This window comes from Furipterus horrens, unplaced genomic scaffold (genome assembly GCF_987537825.1).
Source record: "Furipterus horrens unplaced genomic scaffold, mFurHor1.1.pri manual_scaffold_3, whole genome shotgun sequence".
Taxonomy (NCBI): Eukaryota; Metazoa; Chordata; class Mammalia; order Chiroptera; family Furipteridae; genus Furipterus; species Furipterus horrens.
Window position 1 is genome coordinate 121,562,550 of NW_028327173.1, and position 13,956 is coordinate 121,576,505.

At 38.2% G+C, this 13,956-nt stretch overlaps 1 protein-coding gene across 2 annotated transcripts in view; it reads right to left on the minus strand.

The window, feature by feature from the left end:
• Nucleotides 1-708: 708 nt before the first annotated feature.
• MIA2 (MIA SH3 domain ER export factor 2) overlaps nucleotides 709-13,956 on the minus strand; it is a 91,062-nt gene continuing 77,814 nt past the window's right edge. For both annotated transcript variants that reach the window (XM_090270113.1, XM_090270112.1), the window contains 4 exons: nucleotides 5,723-5,845; nucleotides 3,116-3,174; nucleotides 2,250-2,469; nucleotides 709-1,162 (listed from right to left, as the gene is read on the minus strand). In XM_090270113.1, coding sequence (XP_090126239.1) covers nucleotides 1,008-1,162; nucleotides 2,250-2,469; nucleotides 3,116-3,174; nucleotides 5,723-5,845 — 557 coding nt within the window. In that variant the 3' untranslated portion in view covers nucleotides 709-1,007. The remainder of the gene's footprint in view (nucleotides 1,163-2,249; nucleotides 2,470-3,115; nucleotides 3,175-5,722; nucleotides 5,846-13,956) is intronic.

The window sequence follows — 13,956 nt, forward strand, 5'->3', positions numbered from 1 at the left end:
TTTGGCAAAAGATAAATACCATGACATCACTTATACCTGGAATCTAATGAACAAAATAAACGAACGAGAAAAACAGAACCAGAGACATGGAAACATGGAACAGACTGATAGCTATAGGACGGGAGGTGGGAGGGGGATAATGATGGAAATAAAGAGAAGGGACTAGTCAAAGAACATGTATGAATGATTCATGGACATGGTATAACAGAGAGGAAACTGACTATGGACCAGAGGGGTGGGCTAGGTGGAGAGAGGCAAAAGGGAAAAATTAATTGGGACAATTGTAATAGAATAAACAATTGAAAAAAAGAAATAGGGCACATTTTTGGTAAGAAAATTGAATGGGAAAGGCCCACATAAAGCATTAGTTCTAAGCCTCAAAGCTATTTGGAGAAATTTAAAAAACTAACTAATGTAACATAGTTATGAAAAATCTACCTCATTTTATTATTATCAATGTCAAACAAGACTTTAAATCAATTAAAATTTATTTAATTAAGCATAAAGTTACTTTCACATTTGTCTACAACCATAGTAAATACAGTTCTTGGCATAAAGACACAGCCTTTGGAGTTTAAAACATCCCTAACTGCAAGATTATATACAGGAAACTCCCATTATTGTTTATGTAATCGCGGATTCATTAATCAAATTAAAATAATTACATTATGTAGAATAAAATAAAATGGAAATAATTTACTCATAAAATTCATATTTAAATCATCTTTATTTACAAAATAGTATCCTGAGAATGTAATTCCATTAAGCTCCATTCGAGCATAAGTATAACCACTTAAGTAACAGCCGTTACTTAAACTGAACATGAGAAGGCAAAATTACTTTTGATATATATAGATCATGTATCATAGAAATGTACACTTGTAAACTACATAATCTTAATGTCACCCCAATTGTTTTAACTAGAAAGATAAAAGAAAAGAAAAGAAGATGAATTACTTTTTAAGAGAGACCAAAAATATTGTGAAGTTTCTTGTGGCTCTGGATGTTCATTCAGTAGCCGGCTCATTTGAAGGCGGGATCAACGCTGATGGGACCTCACTTCTGCTTTCAGGATGTGGGGGTGGGGCTGGAGGTGGGGAGAAAAATTCAGCTCTTGGGGGCAGATAATGAGGAAAAGCTCTTGGTGGGTAGACATTTCTCACTGTTCAAAGAGATTAATGAAAAACATATTTTAACTTTAAGCACCTATACTGCAGCCCTAATAAATCATTAGCTTATAACTTCCAGTACCTATCTTTAAATTCAAAAAATAACACCAGAATAATTACTTGATCTAACAAATGGAATTTTACAACATTGAGAAAAACATACTTCTTCAACTACACATGATTAAAGGAAATATCATAAATCTTAGACCCCATTTTTGTCTTATGAAAATCTAACACCTTAATGCTTTTTAAAAAGAATTATTTCAAACTAACAAACTTACTTTTAAAAAGTTTCCATGTAATATAATTTGCACCAGACTTAAAATTCAGACTAGTAATTCCCAATTCCAATTTGATATTATCCTAAAACATTTATAGTTATATCAAACACTGTCTTAAAATTCCCCGAACAAAATTCATTTTAATTCACACCTTAGAATAAGAGAGGAGGAATGAGGGAAGGAATGACGACGTCAGGAAAATAACAGGCTTCTGCCTAGTGTTTGCTAATCATGTATTTATCCTGTAGAAAACTACAGTTCTAAATGGCAATGTACAGATATAAAAGCAATAAATTATTTCATTTTTCTGATATGAGGCTATGAAAGAATCTCAATAAATTCAACAATTAGTCCAAACACATTTCAGGTTTTCAATAACTAGGACTATATGAGAACTACTTAAGAAAAGGGCTTTTAAAAATACCTTACCCAGTCATCTTAATGCTAAAATATAATTGTAATTATTTTTACTAATTGTCAGAGTAGTCAGTTTCTATCAAATAAGATACAAATAATTTCAGTCTTAACATAAGATTGCTGCAAAAATCAATGATCTTCTTGACAACTGAAATACATAAATAATTGCACATTATTGAGATGAATCAAGTTGAAACCTCACTACATTCTGCTGATGGTTGGCTGCCTTCCCAAAGGCAGTGTACCAAAGTGATGGTACACTCCCGGCATACGAGAAAAGTTTTACACCACTGTATTACTACATGAACAGGAAGTAGACTTTACATATATGATTTACTCTATAAAACACATATTTTAAAAAACTTTTTTAAAAAAAGCATACTTGCAAATGGAGGAGGTGGTGGACCAGGAAAGTCCCTTGGAGGAAAATAATCACGGGAAGCTCCATACATGCTTCCTGGAGGCGGAGGAAAAGGAGGACCTCTTCTCATGTAGGGGCCCCTTGCGTCCATTGGAAACAATGGACCTCTGACCGGAGGACCAAAGCCAGGGCCAGTTGCTTCATTTTTGGTGGGGAGAGATGCATCAGGCACATTTAAATTCTATAACAAATTGACATATGACAGTCACTAAAAGAGCAAAATTTGTAATCATTTCCTATGCGGCTAGCAGAAAGCAGTCCACGATAGTCTTAAAGGGCTCCAGAGAAAGATTCAAACAGATTTCTACATCAGATGGATTTTTGCCATCATAAAAATTTTATTAACTCAAAACAGCTTTGACCAACTAAGTAATATTCTGACTAAAGACATAGCAAAAGAATAGCCCCAAACTACAAAAACACACATTCTTTTGTCAAGCCTATACTGAAAAAAAAGAGATATTTATAATTTCAACATAAAATAAGGTAACCAAAACCGAAACTGTAAACACAGTAACAAAAATATACTTTAAAATATTCAACTAAAAATCCAAAGGAAAAAAACCCAAAATATTGTTTAACTGTAGTACTAAAACACCTCAAGCCGGTAATTTGTAGACACGTTACAGTCTATAAGTTGTATTTTATCACCATCAAGTACATTCCAGAAAAGAAAGACCTATAACGCTAAGTAGAAAGTATATTGGTCAAAATAAAAGAAACAGGTTTATATCAAAAATGAGACTGCTAGCTACATTTCTGTTCTAGTAAACCAAGAGATTATAAGACCCCTGAATAATGAATAAAATTCCACTTTCAGTACTTACACCAAGATCATCTTTGCTGTCATTTCTACTGGATTCCACTTCCAAAGACTTTGGCCCATCTAGACATAAAAGTTAAACCATGAAAAATACATGACTTCTACCCCATTCCTAGAATAGCTCCAGATCACAAAGGACGTTGATACTTTCCCACCACTCCTTTGTCGGCATATAAACCAGCTTGACACCAGCAACCTGTGTTAGAGCCACAAGAGCAGCTAGAGGTCCCTGAGAATCTTGGCAGACTCAAACCAAAGTCCTGCAAAGGCATGTGGCAGCTTGTTCCTAGGCAGTCCTGCTCCAAGAAGCACGGTGAGACTTCTAGGCAGTAGCATTCCTCCCCTTCCTTCCTTTCTTCTTTCCTCCTTCCATTTTTCTCCCACCTCACTTCCTTTCTTTTCTCTCTCCTTCCTCCTTTGCTCCTTCTTTTCCTCCCTCTCACCTTTCTTTCCTTCTTCCTCCAGATAGTACAGACTAGCATTTAAATTTAGCCACTGTTTCTAAACAAATATTCCTGACCTTTGCTATCATCCAGACAGGTAGGAGGGGTGGAGCTGGGGCAGAGAGGACTCGCTGTGGTGGCAGCAGTGGCGGGTCGGCGGAAAGCGCAGTCACATGTTTTAAAAAGTTGGGAGGGACACCTGGGGTGCGTTCCCAGTTCCTCGCTGGACCTCGAAGCTCACAGTCCCAGGACTGGGAAAAATCAAGCTTCATTTCTTCTGACTGTGCAGAACAGTGGGGGTTGTGGTGGAGGCAGAAACTGCCAGTCTCACAGCAAAGTCTGCTTGTTTAAAGGACCCCCATAGTCCTAGAATGTCTGCAGACCCACCAACTTTGGGAACGATGTCCAGGGCAGCAGCTAGAGAAGTGCCATTCTGGAGTGGAAGTGGGAGAGGTGCCTGGAAAAGGGGTGAGTGCTGGGCAGGCCGCATTGTTTCCTCTCAGACACCTCCCCCACATACAGTACCACAACGTGGTGAAACAAGTTGCCTTGTACTGACGAATCCCTAAGCTTTGCCCCTTACAATGTAACAGGAGCGACAGCTCTACCTGGGATGCGGAGGCAAACAAATACAGGCACCTGTCAGAATGAGGAGACAGAGAAGTATGGCCCAAAAAGGGGAATGGATCAAGGTTCCAGTGGGAGAATTAAGCAATGAGGAGATAGCCAATCTAACAGATGAGGAGATAGCCAGACCACACAGCTCACAGTCCCAGCACCAGGGAAAATCAAGCCTCATTGCTTCTGACAGTGCAAGCCAGTGGAGGTTGGGGGGAGGAAGAAACTGCCAGTCTCTCAGCAGAGTCTGCTTATTTAAAGGGACCCCACAGTCCTAGGACATCCACAGACCCATCCACTCTGAAAACAGAGCAACAGCTAGAGGGGTGCCAGTCCCATATGAAAGTGGGAGAAGTGCCTGAAAAAGAGGCGAGTGCTGGGCAAGCAGCATTGTTCCTTCTCAGACCTCTCCCCCATGTACAGTGCCACAACGTGGTGAAATGGGTCATCCTTACTGATGAAGCCCTAAGGCTCCATCCCTTACAACGTAACAGGAGCAACAGATCTACCTAAGACACAGAGGCAAACAAACACAGGAACCTGTCAAGATGAGGGGACAGGGAAGTATGGCCCAAAAGGGGGAACAGATCAAGGTTCCAGTGGGAGAACTAAGTGATGAGGAGATAGCCAACCTAACGGATGAGGAGATAGTCAACCTAACAGATGTAGAGTTCAAAACACTGGTGATAAAGATGCTCACAGGCTTGACAGATAGGCTTGAGTACAGCAAACACATAAGGGAAGAAGTGAAGGCTACGCTAAATGAAACAAAAGAAAATCCACACAAAACCAATAGTGAAGGAACTGAAACCAGGGTTCAAATCAATGATTTGGAACATAAGGAAGAAAAAAACAGTCAAGCAGTACAGAATGAGGAAGCAAGAATAGGAGTTCATCATCACCAAGCTATTATATGAAGTGTCAAAGGGACTTATTTAAGAAAAAGAACATCAAAACTATGAACACTAAATGACAACAAACTCACAACTATCAACACCTGAATCTAAAAAACAAAATCCAACTAAGCAAACCAGAATAGGAACAGAATCAATAGGTCACTTAGTTGTGATTTAAGGAATAGAGTGCCTGACAAATAAGTAGGGTCTTCAGCATGTGTTAGTTAAGTCTAACAATGAAATGTTTAAATAAGATAATTGATTAAACCATCAACAGAGCATGCACCCAAATTATTTTTCTGGTGAATGTTCACAGACCCATTCACATGAGCCTAATTTCCCTCATTATAAAACAGGATACACGTAAGTTTACTAAGAAAATTAGAAAATTAATCATAGAACAGAGTAAAATTTTCCATCATAGATTCATAGAGTAAACTCATTTCCATGGTGCCCACGCCAATCACCAATGACTACAGTCATGGATGTGGGCAACATTACAAGAAACACAAAACCAGGAAATTTGAGAAAATGAATTATGGCCTTAATAGCTACCACATATAGCAATTATATGGTCCTTTATTCAGCTTCTAGTTCTTTAGTTTGCCACTATTATTTAATAAAACACATATAAATATACAAAGTATTTATTACCAGTTTTATCCTGTGATGGCATATTAAAACTTCTGAGTTCTGCTGGTCCAGATAGTCTACCAGTATTAGAATAGAATCTTTCTTGCCTTTGTGGAGGAAGAGCTGGATCAGGATAAGGTTGACCTAAAAAAACAATTTTTAAAACATTTTCACTAGTATAAAAATAAATCAAGTTGACTTAAGTTTAATATATTGAATATAGACATTTATCTTGCTTTCTAAAAGAGTTTTAATCCACATTCTTGATAGATAATAGTAAAGAATTTTCAGAAAATTACATATTTCACTAAGAGCAATACCTTTATTTGCTTTTGTAGTAAACACAAGTATAATATTCTACCCAGGATTTTGAAAAGTTTCAATTATAACGTGTAAATTAAAATATATTAATAGAATTTAGCAATATATTCATTTAACATTCAATTTTAGTAACAGTAGAAGGAAGCAGATACATCCTTATGTCAAAAAAAAGACTTTGAAAAGGAAGAAAAAAAGAGAATATGTTGTCAGCATGGCAAGAAATTTAGCAGAACAGACAATGATAAGAGAAATGGTCACCAAAGCAGGAAGAGTATTATTCACAGGTCATTGGTGATCAAGTTTTCAGTAACATCATTATTTTGGAACTTAGCATTCCTCCAAAACTGAAGAGGAAGACTCTGATGCAATAGATGAATGGAAGGTTCACAATGCTCAGATTAAGGACATGTGGATAGACGCACAATTGGAAACAGGCTCTGACTCAGCTGCTTCTAAGGCCACCCTCCTTTGTTCCCAGGGGTTAAGATGACAAAGTGGTCATTCCTGGATCCCTATAGAACTCATTATTCTTTAAAAAACATATAGGTAGTCTCTCATCTTTGACAGGTGATGGCAAACTTTTTATAAATTAGGTTCGCATATGCCCAAGTCCAAAAGTATGAAGTAGGTTAAAGGGGGTGAATTGTGTGACCCTCTCCTATCCTTATAGATACAGAGAAACGGCCCTGAACTGCCTTCCATAACTGTCCGAGGCAGTGGTTCATAATATGAACTCCATACAGTGTTGGATACGATATGTCAGTCCTCACCTGACTCAGTCACATGGGACCTACTGATACACCTCTCCCATACAAGACCAAGAAATCATCTGACATCAACCAGAATCAACAGAAAGAATTATATTTAATGAGCTCCCAAGAGTCAACGGATGTAATTTAGGACAGGTCTACACAAGTTTGAAGGCTCATTTCCTTCCCCTTTCAAAATCTTAACAAAGAACTGTCTCAATGGATCTGAATTAGCCCAAGGGAAGAAAAGACCGATACCAAGCACCAAGAACTAAACTGAGTTTTCCCTTTCTACTACAAACAGAGGATTAATTAAATGACAGTTGGGCAAGGGGATAAAATGGGAAAATCTGAAAACCTCACAACTCTTTCTTAATCATGTCTCAGATACCATAGCATTATTCTGCGTCTAAAATGCATCCCCACAGTATCAGCAACTTTAGAAATACAAAATTTTGCTACAAGATTACTACTTTATAAATCATATACCCTTGTAGCCCTCTACTTGCAAAAGTAATCCACTCCTTAAAATACCAGGGCCTGTATGTGCCAGGCAGTAGTGACACAACACTGATTTTGAGACAGGCCATGCTCTTAGTCTAATGACAGAAACAAACACATACAATGGGATCAATGCCTAATAAAGGGGCATATAAATAATATGAGAGGTGGTCTATCTACTTCTGACTGAAAGAATCAGAATGTTGCCAAAGAGGAGGTAAAGCTTGTCCCAAAAGTTAGGAAGAAGAAACAAATAAACAAGGATATTCTGGTCAAACTCAAATATACACATACACAATGTAGTAAAGTGAGTTCTGTGGGAGGCATATGACCAATGAAAGGCTTAAATACAGAAAATAAGACATAAATGATTCCTTTCTTTTTGGCTTTCTTACCTGTTTTCTACCACCCTTAAGAGATGGTCAGAGAAACAAGATGGCAGAAGAGTAAGTGGAAGCTACACTAACCTCCTCCCAGAACTAGTCTGGATTTACAACTTAATTTTGGAGAAATCATCTGGAATAGCCAACCGAACACCAGCTGGAGAGAAGTCTTATAACCACAGGCAGAAAAGGCCGCTACATCACAACATGACCTGTAGCGGGTGAGGAGATGCAGAAGGGCTGGCTGGGCTCACACAAGTGGCAGCTGAAGGGACTGAGAAACAGCTCAGCAGCCCGGGGTTCCCCCTGAGAAGGGCAGGGTCTAAACCCCCAGCTGAGCTTTCCAGCATACAGTAACAGAGTGGAAAGTAAAATAGTATCCAGCTGTGAAAAATGAAAAGCCACAGGGTTTCTTGCTAGCTGCAGAGGAACAGCTGGAGAAAAAGAGCTCTTATGTGGATCACATACAAAAATATTTGGGCCCCACCTCTGGGCTCAAGTGGAGGGAAGGCAGAGAGGACTAGAGACGCTTGGAGAGAGTTTGGTGTGGTGGCTTTGAGGGGAGAATTAGGGGAGCAGCCGACCGGGTCCCAGTGCTGACTCATCCACAGTACAGCAGGCAGACCATTCCCCCCGCTACAAGTGGCGCCAGACTGAAGGGAAGCAAAAGCCCAGCCTACAGGAATTAAGCTGCCATGCCCACGGTCCTTAAGCCTGACAGCTAATCACAGATTGAATAGATTAACAACTAAAGAAGTCAGACAAAGGCAGTAGATCCCTGGAAGTCTCCAACAGGCTGCCTAGGCCCAGACTAGTACAGGATCTGACGCCACCAGGGGCAGATCCAGGAAGTGCAGATCATTCTAAGAGGCACCAACAAACAATAGGAGTCACAAAAATGGGGAGACAGAGAAACAACCCCTCATCGAAAGGAAAGGTAGAATCCCCAGAGAGTGCCAAATGAAATAGAGGGGAGCCAACTATCAGATATGGAATTGAAAGCATGGACTGTGGAGAAGCTCAATGAGCTCAGCGGAAACTACAAAGAACTCCAGGGAAACTACAAGGAACTCCAGAAGAACTACAAGGAACTTACTGAGAATTACACCAGCATAAAAAAAGACATAGAAGCTATCAATAAGAGACAGGAGGAAATGAAGAATACGATCTCTGAATTGAAGAACACAGTAAAAGGAATTAAAATCAGGCTAGAGGAAACAGAAGATCGGATCAGCAAGCTGGAGGACAATGTAGACAAAAACTCCCAGACAGTGCAACAAAATGAAAAAAGACTGAACAAGACTGAAGAGGCTCTAAGACAGCTGCAGGACAACATGAAATGTAATAATATCCTTATCATAGGAATTCCAGAAGGAGAAGAAGAGCAAGGGATAGAAAACCTCTTTGAAAAACTAATGACAGAAAACTTCTCTAACATGAGGAGAGAAAGAGTCACGCAAGTCCAGGAAGCACAAAGGGTCCCAATGAAGATGAACCCCAACAGGCCCACTTCAAGACACATCATAATAAAAATGGCCACATTCAAAGACAAAGAGAGAATCCTAAAAGCAGCAAGAGAGAAACAACTAATAACATACAAGGGAGCTCCAATAAGGCTATCATCAGATTTCTCAGCAGAAACACTACAAGCCAGAAGGGAATGGCAAAAAATATTCCAAGCAATGAAAAACAAAGGCCTACAACCAAGAATACTCTACCCAGCAAGGCTCTCATTCAAAATAGAAGGTGAAATAAGGAGTTTCCAAGACAAAAGAAGGTTAAAAGAATACATCTCCACCAAACCAGCATTGCAAGAGATACTAAAGGGTCTGCTTTAAGAAGATGAAGAAACAGAGAGACAGAGAGGAACACGAGTACAAAGGGGGAAAATGACAATGAATAAGTACTGAAAGAAAGAAGGAACTTCTACCATTTGCAACAACATGGATGGACTAGAGAGAATTATACTTAGTGAAATAAGCCAGGCAACGAAAGAAAAATACCTTATGCTATCACTTATTATGGGAAACTAATGAACAGTACAAACAAATGAGCAAAATTGAACCAGAGGTATGTAAACAAGGAATAAACTAACAGAACAAAGGGGGAGATGGGAGGCAGAGAAAGGGGTAAGAAGAGAAAGGGTCTAGTCAAAGAACATGTATAAATGACCCATGGGCATGGACAACTGGGTGGGGACTGAATGTGGGAGAAGGGAGGGCAGGGTGCAGGGAAGCAAGAGAGGGAAAAAAGTGGGACAACTGTAATGGAGAAGCAAACAAAAAAAACTTCTAGTGGGGGAAAAAATAAAAATATAAAGAATGGAAAAGCAAGTTCAGTGAATATTAGAAGGACAAGGATTTTCCTTCACACTGTATATTTTTCTCCCTATCTGATACCTCCAGAGTTTGGCATTCTAAAGAAGTAATGACTTAAGTTTCTTTGCATAAAACTAATAAGATCAGTTGTTAATAGAGGTTTTTTTGACTAAGACTTTGACTAGAATGTCATGCCTAAAGGAGACGTGCTTGGGCTCTGGTTATTACCAGAAAGCACTGAGGAACTGGGATCGACTTTCAAAGGTAATAAAAGCCCACAAGATAAAAGGCCTGGTACCTTGGTTGGATGTGTGGTCCATAGCACTCTTTCCAGGGAAGGAATGAAGGTTGTTTTCCTGAAAGATGGCTAGAAGAGACCTTAAGGCACAATGGAAAACCAGAAGGACTTGGAGAAGACAGGTGTTTACAGGCAAGGCTGAATGCCAGGTATGTGGTTCTGCTTCTGTGCCCTGAAGGGCAGACTGAAGGTCACCCTAAATGTTCCTTGCGTAAGTTCCAGCAAAGCAGAACTAAAGATCATGAGTGATCATTTTCTTCTCTTGCTCTGTTTATGCAAATGAACAGGATAAATTAAAAATGGACTTAATGCAGTCCCTTTAATGATGAGGATAATCTTAGGGAGAAAAATCGTGATTCAAGGAAAATCACAATGCTCAGTGGTAGACTATAAAGTAATACAGCTAACCGTCTTAAAGTTTATCTTCATTTAAAGTTTGTTTTGATTTGAAAATTAAACTATGTCTGTGGTATTATCAAAGATGTTTAATTTACAGGCAAGAAAATGTCAAATGCCTTGCAACTGGATGTCTTTCTGATATGACAGTCCTACAGATTTAGAGACTTGTATGTGGGTTATGTTACATAAATTAACATGTGTTTTCTGTTTTCAAAGGGCATAAGCCTATGATCTCATTACCTGAGTGATTGTCTGTATGTAGGCCTGACTTAATCCTGTCTGCATCGCTGCCTCCTGAGACTCAGTGGTTTGGCTGAACTAAGTGGCTGGGTTGGTGAAGAATAGGGTGGTCTGTGGGCTTCACTTTAAAACTGGTTTCTCTTTTCTGTTCTAATGGCTTGGACAGAAAGAGTCCAGAGGTCTGAGAGGGGGGAAACCTAAACTATTTCCCTCAGCCCAAACTAAGTATAATGGGCAAAAGGGTTTTGGACAGGTGAGATGTACCTGGCACACCTTCCTCCAAAGAAGCCCTTCTTTTCCCTAATGTGAAACTTTGAAAAGTTAATACCTGCCTTTTGTCATCTAATGGTTATGGATTGAATGATGTCTTTTAACCCTGTTGCCAAATCTGTTGCCTCCAGAATACAACAAGGATGCCAGCCTGTTAAATCAAGCATGCCATTGTCCGGGGATAGCCAACAAACCTGGAGTCTGCATGATCCTTCCCCATGTGGGAAGGCCACCACCGCCTCCACACCCCCACTCTTATTAGGGATTTCTGGAACCAAGGGTAGGTAGGACGACGACCATATCCAGCTTGAAGCAGCTAGAGGAGCTCAAGACCTTCGCCCATTGTCCTTTATAAGATTATAAGGGGTCTTAAGTCTGAGAGGGAGGGATTATTATTTTTTATTGTTAAAATATTTATTTATTTATTTATTTATTTATTTTTTAAAAAAGAAGAAGAATATATGAAACGGTGAGGCAGGAGAGCTTGTATGTATGACCCATGGGGATGAACTTGGGGACGGGGGATTGTTGGGGAGGTGCTGGGCAGAGGGGAGTAAAGGGGAAAAAACTGGAACTATTGTAACAATATAATCAATGAAATATACTTATAAAAAAAAGAGATGGTCAGAAAAAATGGGAAGAGGAAAAAGATCAGGTTAAAAAATGAAAAAACGGCTGGAAATAAGTGTACAGGGCTTTCTGTAGCAGTTTCATAAACCAAGAATAAGAATAAAATTCAATATGTCTCATTTCAACAAAAATGCTGTTGATCTCTTTTCATTCCATAACAAATCTGGTACTGCAATTGTTCCCTGAGTACCTACTTTAATAATCTAGAGTTGTATCATGTAACAGAAACATCAACATAGTTGAAAAGAGAATTATAAAGATAGATAAAGGGTTAGAATTCTTTTTTAATTCAATACTGATCACTCAGCAAGTCCATACAATAAGCATCTTCACCTAAAAGAAAAAATGAAAAAAATCTAGTAATTAAGGAATTTAAATGAAATGAAAAATTTCCAGAAGTAGTTGCTAAAAGCCATGATATGGATAGGTTATGATTCAGAAATAGAGACCAATGGTATAGAAAAAGTGTCTAAGAGTCAGACCTATGCAAACGTGGAGATTTAATTTAAGATAAAAGTAATATGTCAAATTGACAAACCAATATAGTATTGAAATAACATATAATGGGAAAAAATACCTCCTCACACTAAACACTAAAACAAAAATAAAATCCTGATTGAGTGCTTAAAAATCAAAGCCAAATTTTAAAATTTTAGATTAAAACAAAATATATTTTTGATCTAGGAATAGGTCTCAAACAAAACAAAAATTCTATTAAAAAAAAAAGATGGGTTAATTTATAACAAAATTTGAAACACGTATAATAATAGCATCCATTAATAATGAATTGAGAAAATATTTGCAAACTACAAAAGGTTAGTATCTAAAATATACTAAAAATCCCTAGTAAGCAAGAGATAAGGTGGATTGGACAATTTAAGGAAACATATGATTAATAAAATTAAAATGTTCTCAAGCTCACTAATAATCAAAGAACTACAAAGAATAATGAGATAAAAATTTTAACTCAAATGACCAGAGATATTGAAAAAAGTTTCACAACAAGTTTTGGAGAAACAGCTACTCTCAAATACTTCATATACAGCCACTCCTGAGGACAATGAGGCAATCTATTAAAACCAAAAATACGCATATCCTGTTATCCAACAATTTCATTTCCTGGAATCATCTATAAAGAAATATGTGCAGCCCTGGACAGTGTGGCCTGGTTGGTTCATTGTCCCATAAACTGAGACGTCACGGGTTCAATTCCCAGTCAGGCACATGCTTAGGTTCATTCCCGATTGGCACATGTGCAAGAGGCAACTGATCAAAGTTTCTCTCTCACATTGATGTTTCTTTCCTTCCCTTCCCCTCCCTCTTTTTATGTTTTATTTACACAATCACAGATGCATGCACAACACACATGTGCACACACATCTGAAGCAAATATTAACATTTAAATCTGGGAGATAATATACAGGGCTTTGTTACATTATCTGAGTTTTTGTTTCTTAATCTACAGAATGTGAATAACACTCTCAAGTGTGTTGGAATGATTAATAAAAAGCACTTAACGCATGATCTGGCACAAAGTAAGCACTCCAAAGTAACAGTAATGATAAAATTTTTTAGTACAAACTATATTAAAAGTATAATATTGACTGGTCTCGTTCAAATTTATGAACATAAATTTCAAGTGGATACCCAACACTACCCTAACCATAATACGCTTCACTAATGTTTGAGTCCCTTCACTCTCCAAAATGGCTATTGCCTTTTTCTCTCTCTCTTCAAAGCTCTGACAATCCCCTTCTTCTCCCACCTCAAATTAATAAACTTGCCACATCAATAAAATGGATGCAATGAGACACCTCCATCACCGTCACCCATCTTTAGAGCTATACCCACTTGCTTCTTTTTACAAAGCATAAAAAGATTCAGCTCTAATTCTCAATTATACTCTGGATACCATGTGTTTTGTCTACTACTCAAAGTTTCACTTTTATAATAACCTCTCCAATACATCATCAATGTCTCCTATCTTGGATTATTCTCATCAGCAAATAAACATGTTGTAATATTTCCCACCTTTTAAAACAAAAACACCTCTCCCTCCAGCTACCATCTCTAGCTTTTCTTGAAAGCAAAATTTTTCAAAAATCTGTTTACATTTGTCCCCACATCCTACTCTCTCCTCAATTTA